Consider the following 9,604-nt stretch of genomic DNA (forward strand, 5'->3'; position numbering starts at 1 on the left):
ATTAAAGGAATTTAATTGTTTTTATTGCAAAAAATACAATAGATAAAAACTAATTTAAATTTTTATGAAGAAAAAAGTTACCTATATTTCAAAAATAAGAAAAACTATTCTTTTAAATTAAAAAAATGATTTAATCCACAGATTTAGTTAAAATACATGTAACCTTCAAAAATTTAACTCATATTGGAGAATAATTATAAATTTTTTGATTAAAACAAAAAAAAAATGGATTTTTAAATAAAATTTATTACTAGTTTTAATAATATTCCAAAATTGTAACCTAATTTTTTCTATATAGTATATATACATTACAAATAATAATAAACATGAATTATTTTTTTTAATAAAAACAAATTATAAGCATAAACGTAACCATGATGGCAACACACGTTACTTGCATTAATTTGTTTACAATATTTCCTAAAGTACAAAAATTGTTTAAAAGTAGTAATACATTTCATAATTACTATTAAATTATTAATACCACTAATATGAAAAATAAACGAAGAAGAATTATATTTAAAAAAGAAAAAATTTAATTTAAAAACATTTTACAGCAGCCTTTTTCGTCAAAACGTATTTGACACTAGTAATTATAATCACGATGCTGTAGTTTTACATTTCGTTTTTTAAGTTTCTCATTGATTTTTCCATTAACTTAATTAACAACCAATAACAAGCTTCTGTAAAATCTTACTTAAAAAATCAATTATATAAAGTACGTATAAATTATTAAATACATTTACTAGATCTAATTAAAAAATAAATTATTGATTTATTAAAAAAAAAAAAAACTATTATACTAAAAGGAAATATAAAACCATTGGACATTCCAAAAATAAAGCGAATATTTTAGTTTAATGATAAAATGTTTAAATGATGTTGATTCTGCATAAACAATTAAGTTTTATATAAATTGCATAAACTTAAGTACTTATGTCATACGTAGAAAGTATCTCTTGATCGATAACAATCAGAGTTCATAATCTCTGGAATAAAAAAAAAAAAAATTACAGAATTAATAAAACTATAACTTATTTTTAAGAATTCAAATCTCAATATATTTACCAAAAATGAAATTAGTCATTGAAAAGAAAACAATGACTGTTTTTATTTTAATAAGATAAAATGTATGTACCTAGAATTTCAAGAAAATTGCAATATTTAAAGTGTAACTTGATTTTTTTTGATAAAAATTATAAAATACTTAAAAATTAAAAATCCGTTCAAATTGATTTTTAATACAATTTATAAAATCTGACATGTTGTAAGAAAGAGTTAAAGAAATACCTATATAGAATAGTAATAATTTCCAATATGTTCTCAATCAGGATAAAGAATGTAAAGAATAATTTATTGAAATTGTCATTTTTCCTTGTATGTGTGATTTTAGTTAAGACAGTTTTTTTTTTTAAAGATCTGAAAAATATTGACGCTTCTATTTGCAGGCGTACAAATTTTCGGTATGCATAGTACACCAAAATTTGTTTCTTTTTTTTTATAATTTCCTTCTTGTTTTACTTATGGATAGTAAACTGCTGTTTTTTTTTTAATTTTCTAAGGCTAGGAAAAAGTAAATAATTTTATTGATGTGCACATTGCACTTCTGGACCTTCATCATCATCCGAAGCGTAAGCTTCACTGGAACGCGGTACATGAGATTCAGTTTTGTAATTTGGATCATAATTTTCAAGTTCAACTTCCTCAACGTCTTCGGGAATAACGACCGGTGCATTTGGTGGGAACATTGTCATCAAAGTCTATTAAATTAAACAATAAAATAAATAATTAATTGAAAAAATATATATATCTTTATGTAAATGAAAGAACAAAATTCAATTTTACCTGGAGAACTTTTTCACTTGTGAAATTGTCATCAGGAAAAGTTATGTCGAATTTAACGTACAAATTTCCTTTTTCAAAAGGACTTCTGTAAACTGGCATTCCTTCTCCTACGACTCCTTTCACATCATCAGGTTTAATAACACATCCAGGTGGATGAGTAATAATCAATTCTCTTCCATCTAAATGTTTAACTACAATATTCATTCCACAAAGGGCTTCAGCTAAACCAATTGTTTTCGTCAAATAGAGATTATCTCCAGATCTGTGGAATACATCGTGAACCTTTTGCTCCAAAATAACAATTAAATCTCCAGGTTGAGTACCAGGAGTGTGTTCATTTTCACCTGAAAATTTAATATTCTTGTTTAAATTGTTTACCTAACATAAATAAAAAATTTCAGAGTGTCCAGCAATTTTTGAAAAAAAAAAATTCAAAGACTTTTCAAGGATTTAAATGTCCGCTGGACACTCTGTAATTTAGATAATATTACAAATTAAAAAATATTTTATTTTTAAACATTGAAAAATATTTTTACCTTTAAATAAAATTCTTTGTGTGTCTCTCATTCCTTTGTCAACATTAACTTCCAAATTTCTAGTGTGATACAAAACTTTTTTTCCATTACAAACAGTGCATACGAATTTTTCATTCACTGTCCGTCCCTTTCCCTCGCAAGCATTACATTGGGATTTACGATGAACGGATATACCATGAGCAATTTCACAAACAGTCAATTTTACTCCGTGACCAGCACAATCTCTACATGGAATAATAGCATTTTCAGGACATCCAACTCTGAAATATGAAAAATATTTTTAAAAAATAATTCTTTTTTCTTTTCGTCATTTTCATATACTGAGTCCACGTATCACAATCTACAAGTCGCACAGTGGTTGGAAATAAAAAAATTATTTTTTAAAAAATAAAATTAAAAAATTAAAAAATTAAAATTTTATTGTTTTGATCACCTTGTGTGTTTTTAGTACTTAAATGATGCAAGAAAAAAAAACCTCCTTTGATAATTTAAATTTAATGGATTCAAAATTAGTGAAGGTGACTAAAAAATTTTTGTTTGCACTTTTTTCTATCTAAATAGCAAATTTTTATTTACTATATAATTTTCTGAAAATACGAAATTTAAAAAAAAAGAAAATTATGTGTGATTTATTAAAATCGGTTAAAAACTCGACGAAGATATAAAATAATGAAAAATCAAACTTCTACAATTTTAAATATTTTGAAAATTCTTTTCACTAATATATTAAATTTTTTAAAAATTAAAAATACCCTTCTACAATACATACCCATTGCATCCAGTGCAAACTACGTTATTGCCTATCGTAATGTTTACTGCATTTCCATTATATAAGTCTTCTAAAGTAACTCTAAAAAAATTAAAAATTCATGTAATTATTAATTAGTATTTTTTTGTGTCATATATATATAGCTTATTTTATTTCATACTTTAAAAGATAATTAACATCTTTTCCACGTTGAGGTCTCCTTCTGCCTCCTAAACCTCCAAAACCGCCAAATCCACCGAATCCTCCAAATCCACCAAATCCACCAAAACCGCCAAATCCCATGGGTTCTAAAAAATATAAAAAGGTATTTTTTTTTAACACCAAAAATCAGTAATTAATACTTCATATTTGGACTTTGCAAAAAGTATAAATTTCTTAATTCTGTAGTAAAAAATAATTAAAATTTTTTTTTTATTTAAAAAGATTAATTTTCAATTGTATAGTGTTTAAATTATAGGAAAAGAATATTAATTTATTAACTTTAAGTGATTAGCTACAATTTTGCTTGAAAAAAATTTTTCTCGACATTTTCAGGTTTTCCAGACCTTCTACATTTTTTTTCAAGTTTTCAGAATAGATATAATAGCTTACAAAAAATGCACTGTTTAATTTAAATTTTTTATTTAAAGAACAAATTAATTTTTATTTGGTAACATTTATAAATTATAAATTTAAATTGAACTTTTTTTGAAAATAATTATTTTTATAATTATAATTATTATAAAAAGAAATCGACTTTTTCTAAAAAAAAAAAAAAGCAAATGGGAAACGCGAAACTGTTCGCGATATTAATTTAAAATAATTAAAAAATTATGACACTATTTTGTGGAAATTAAAAATAATTTTTCAATGATATTCAAAAGTAAGGACGGAAAAAATTCCTTGAGATTTCCCAATTTTCCAGGTGTTAACCTTTTTATGTAAATTTTTCAAAAATTAATTATCTAATAAAGAAAGCAAAACACCCACGTCAAGTTTTAATAACAACTAAATTATATCAATATTAAAATATCTGCAAAATCTCAAATTTTTAAGAGGTCCCAAAAAAGTTAAAAGCTTCGTAAAATATTATAAATTCAAGAAAAAAAATTGAGCTGTCGGATCAAAAACAATTATTGTTTCAAAGACGAATATTTCTGCAACTATTTTATTATTTTTCAGTACAGACAGGCCTCAGATCGACTTTAAGGCACAAAATAAGTCGTTTTAGTCGATTTATGTTCTAAAAAAAGTCGAATAAGTCGGTTTTTTTATTTTAACAAAATTAAATTAGTTAACGAATATTTTACTTTAAATAACTAATGTTATTAGATATAAAATTCATTTTATTAATTCTGTAATGAGAATAATTCTATCAAAATATTATCAAGAAAATTTATTTCGAATATTTCAGAATCAAACTATTTGTAAGACAAATTTTCAAAATTTTATTTAAATAGGACAAATTTCTAAAAAAAAAATCGTATCATTTTTATAATTTTTTGAAGTCTGATTCAATCAATTTATTCGAATTAAAAATTTTGTCATAGTTTTTAATTTTGATGGTCAAAAAAATTTCAGGCAATACTAAATCAAGTTTTACAGATTTTTAAATAAAATTTTTTTTTAAATAATAATAATAATTTTGGAAGAGTTAAAATTGAAATTTTTAGAAATAATTGAATTTCAAAAGATTTTGTTTATTTCCAGACAATAATTAAATTTTACAGAACTAAAAATAATTTATCAAAAAATTTTAGATGACATTTTTTAAAAGTAATTGAATTTTCAAAGATTTACAAATTTAGATTTTTGAAATTAATTGAACTTTAAGTGATTTTTAATTTTTAATTTTTGATGATTTCTGTTACTAAAAAATTTATTAAAAATTGCAGATAAAAATACAATAATTTGAAAACTTTTTTAATGAAAAATGGTTACAGATAGTTAAATTTTCAAAGAATATTATAAAAATCATTAAAAAAAATTAAATTTTAAAAGTGTTATAATTGTAATTATTTATTAAATTACAACAAATTTTAGATGTAAAATTTTAAAAATAATTAAAGTTTATAAGTTTTTAATTTGAAATTTTTGAAAATAATTGAATTTCAAAAGATTGTGTTAAATTTCAGACAATAATTATAACAAGAGAAATTTTTTAGTGATTTCTGTTGATAAATAATTTATTAGAAATCACATTCAAAAATTGAATTCCAAAAGTTTTTAATTGAAAAATGCTTTCAGATAATTGAATTTTCAAAGAATATATTATAAAAATCATTAAAAATAATTGAAATTTTTGCAAATTATTAAATTTCAAGTGATTTTGAATTAAAAATTTTTGGTAATTTTATTTGCTAATTTTTTTTAACCTTTGGCATACTGGGGTCAAATCGACCTCACATCTGTTTTTGTATTATTTTTCAAAATAACTACATTTTACAAAAAAGGACTAACCCAATTTTTTTCTTATATTAATACCTTAGTAGAAGATTTGGTAAAAATTTCAGCCTTGAATATTTAAAAATTTACAAATTATGAATTTTTTAAAAAAAGTGCTCATTTTAAGTGTGCCAAGTAAGGGTTAAAATTATAAATAATTATTAAATTTCATAAAAATTTTAATTAAAAAATAGTTTAAGATAATTGAATTTGTGAAAAATTTTATTAAAAGTATTAGAAATAATTAATTTAGTGAAGAATTTTAGTTAAAAATTTGTTAAATAATTTAAATAAAGATCTGAATTGTATACTAAAAAAACGTATTTTGTTTAAAAATGTTGTAAAAAAAATCGAAAAATTCGCATTTAATTAAAATAAGTCGAAAAAAGTCGTATAATCCGAGGCCTGGTTTAACGTATTTCAAAATTAGATTTTTTTAAAATTTGATCGCAACAGTTCTCAAATGAAATTCAATGACTTAACAGTTTTTACTTAAATCGATATTGTGTCTATATAAATATTTTTACCGATTCTCAAAAAATGATGTCAATTACCCTAAGATTATTATTTTTCTTTAATTGTTTATTGAAAATTATATGTTTTTTTTCGATTTTTCAATAAAGTTAACAACAATTTTTTTTTCAATTTTTTCTTTTAAAATTTACTTAAAAACACTAAGAAGATTTTGCAAAATTTTTAAGAGTGGTGTTAAAATAATTTGTTTAAATAAAACTTTTTTTAATCCCTCTATTTTTCTAAATTTTTTAAACCTAATTTTTTTTTGTTTGTCCGAATCATTAACTTTACACATGAAAAATTAATTTGCAATAAATTTTTACTTGAAAAATAGAGGGATAAAAAAACAAAAATTAAAAGAATCCTTTGTAGGGTCAGTTGGGGTAAATGGGGACAAGAGGTTTTGGAGCTTAATTTACAGTTTTAAAATTAAGTTCAACGTCAATATTTTAACCTCAGATCACCTGCAAGAGGTTTTGAGTATTACCAAGCTTTAATCTTGACAATTGGCAGCAAGATAAAAAAAGTTATCGCTCAATGCATAAAAACTTGAAAATCAAAGTCAAACTGTTTCAGTATTTTGTCGAGCATTTGAAAAAGCAGACTTAAAAATCATACCAAATTTTTTTCTTATTCCTTATGACTCCTATAACAGAAATTCACTTGAAATTTTGATTTTTATCAATTCAGTTAATAATGACAAGCTGTACCCATTTACCCTGAGTTTTCAAATTTTTGGGGTAAATGAGGCAGCTTGTCGTTATTAACCAAATTAACAAAAATCAAAAATTCAAGTGAATTTCTGTTATGGTAGTCATAAGGAATAAGAAAAAAATTTGGTATGATTTTTAAGTCTGTTTTTTTCAAATGCGAGACAAAATACTGAAATAAAAAAAAAATAAAAAAAATAAAAAAAACTTAATTGGTTCAACTATTATATATGAAGGGTAGAATGACAAAAGGGGTCAAGCGCCAATTTATCGAAAATGAGGTTTTTGCATAAAAAAATCAAGAAAATTCATTTACACATTTCTGTAGAAGGATTTCCTTTTTTATTGCGTATTTAAATCAGTTTTTAATAAAAATTAAATTAATAAAATAGCATCAAATTTACTTTATTGCAACCTGATTGAAAAACAAAAGAAAGTGGTGTTCAATTTTGATCAAAAATATTATTTTTTAGGTTTTATTTTAATATTTAATTTTAATTTTATTTTAATTTTATTTTAATTAATAAAATTAATAATAATAATAATATATTTTCAATTTTAAACAATTTTAAAATCATTTTATTGTTATTAATTTTTAAATATTTTTATGATTATACTAAGTGAACAATTGAATTTAAAGATGAAAGTATTGCTCAATTCCAAAGCAAGCAATTAATTCGTAATTTTCTTGAAAACAAACAATTTTTTAAAGGAATTTTTTTTTCTATTCATTTCGTCGATTCCATAGAAAGAAACTAATTTTCCAGTTTTTCTTTAAACTGTATATTTTTTTTATAATTAATGCTTAAAGAAAATGTGCGCAGTTGATATAACCTCAAGGAACCACAGTTTTTTTTAATTTTATCGTTAATATGTAGGTTTATTTCAACAAATTGTTGTTTATTTATTAAAACATACTAATATATCGAAACGGTTTTCTCAGTTTTTTTTTAAATGACCTGCAAAATTTTTAAAAATGTTTTTTTTACTTCCTGTAAAAACAGTGAATTGGCGCTTGACCCCTTTTGTCATTCTACCCTTCATATCTAGTACAAATTTTTTTTCAAGCTTTTTCATCCCTTAATACAGTAATATACTTAAGGAAACTTTTTTCTTAAAACTTTCTTAGAAACTATGCTGTCCCCATTTACCCCAAATTTTAAGAAATTTTCTAAATTTTGGGGTAAATGGAGACAGTCAGTTTCATGCGTTTAAAGCTTATCTAAATTTTTTTCTGCTGCATAAAATTAATCCTGGGAATGTAAATAACAACTTAAAAAAAATAAACCCCCAAATATTACCTTTTAAAGGAAGAAACTTGCGTAATTTGTAAAAAAAATAGCGATTTTGTCCCCATTTACCCCAACTGACCCTAATTCTTTTTATTTTCTAATAAAGTAAAATATAATTTACATACCTGCAAAAGATGTAAATGGAGACTCAAATAAATCTGATAAAAGATTACCAGAACTCATTTGATCTTCACTTTCTTGAACTCCTTTTATACCATAATTATCATAAAGTGGACGTTTATTTGGATTGGATAAGGTTTCGTACGCAAATGAAATTTCTTTGAATTTATCTGCCGCATCAGGATGCTGGCCGGAGTGTAGCTCTTTTGAAAGTTTCATATAAGACTACAAACAAATAATAATTTTTTCTGTTAATTTAACATTTTTTTTTGCATTATATTATTTAATTTTTTTATTCAGTTTATTAGTGTAACTGAAAATTTTTCTATAAATAAAAATATTAAAAATTTTTACTTCTTTAGAAAAGATTATCATTAAAAATAGTTAAGTATTTATATACATGTATATTTACGGCCACAAATAGTCGAAGGTTAAGGTTAATCCCAAATAATTCACTGAATGAAACATACATGCATATACATTATTTCTTAACTTTCAAGTTATTTAATCTTTGTCGGTTAAAATTTAATATAAAAGGTAATTCATTATAATGATAAATTAAAAAATTTAATTATTAAAAAATATGTACAATTTATATTTTTATTTTATCCCATAAGTTGACAAATTAATATTATTTTATTGACTATCATTTGAAAAAAAAATGCTTCGTTTTCATGTCAAAAAATACATTACATGTCCACTTAAAATTACTTTCATATTTCGCTTTTATCAAAACAAGATCACTTTAAAGCCATATAAATGAAAAAAAAAACATATTTCTGAAATGTGACGCAGTAATATTTAATTAATGTTTAGAAAACTGTTTTCATATTAAGTTCTTTACATGTGAAAGCAATAGAAATAAGTCAAAGATAAATCTACCTGTTCAATTTCATGATAACTAGCATTTCTTGGTACACCAAGAACATTGTATAACTTGTTGTCTGCCATATCGTGTTGGTTTATATTATTTAAAGTGAACGTAAAAGAGAATTTTTTTTTTTATTATCAAAAGTTATTATAGTTTGGTGATTAACTTTTCAATTACTGGAGAAGAGCAACATGAAGAACAATCAAAAGAAAGTGAGAGAAAACTGAGTTATTAAGGTGCTTCTACAATACGTGCTAAATATATTATAGGGCCAACGCACAATAGTTTCACAAAGATCGTTCGCGAACGAGGAGCATAAGATAGAAAAGAACATATAATCTCTGTCTTTTTCTAACTTATGTTTTACATTTACGAACGCCTTTCTCGAAGGTATTCTATTATGGAGCATTTACACCTTCGGTAAACAAATTTTTTACCTTGATTTTCCTAAATACACTTACCTGATTGGTTGTCCACAATGAATGAGATTCTGCACAACCAATCAGATAAGTGTAGTTCGA

At 23.1% G+C, this 9,604-nt stretch overlaps 1 protein-coding gene across 3 annotated transcripts; it reads right to left on the reverse strand.

Annotated features, from left to right (window-relative positions):
- Positions 1-226: 226 nt before the first annotated feature.
- LOC127279610 (dnaJ homolog subfamily A member 2-like) lies at positions 227-9,320 on the reverse strand. Of its 3 annotated transcripts, XM_051302059.1 has the most exons (9): positions 9,095-9,320; positions 8,218-8,437; positions 3,311-3,437; positions 3,151-3,231; positions 2,382-2,641; positions 1,846-2,189; positions 1,291-1,760; positions 1,069-1,138; positions 227-989 (listed from the first exon to the last, which is right to left on the reverse strand). In XM_051302059.1, the coding sequence occupies exons 1-7, from the start codon at positions 9,161-9,163 to the stop codon at positions 1,584-1,586; spliced, it is 1,278 nt and encodes a 425-aa protein (XP_051158016.1). In that variant the 5' UTR covers positions 9,164-9,320; the 3' UTR covers positions 227-989; positions 1,069-1,138; positions 1,291-1,583. The 3 variants fall into 3 exon arrangements, with proteins under 3 accessions (XP_051158016.1, XP_051158014.1, XP_051158013.1); XM_051302057.1 differs by lacking the exon at positions 1,069-1,138; XM_051302056.1 differs by having other exon boundaries at positions 1,069-1,760.
- Between the last annotated feature and the right edge of the window lie 284 nt (positions 9,321-9,604).

Source organism: Leptopilina boulardi, unplaced genomic scaffold (assembly GCF_019393585.1).
Source record: "Leptopilina boulardi isolate dan_hultmark-lab unplaced genomic scaffold, ZJU_Lbou_2.1 LbouV2_221, whole genome shotgun sequence".
NCBI lineage: Eukaryota > Metazoa > Arthropoda > Insecta > Hymenoptera > Figitidae > Leptopilina > Leptopilina boulardi.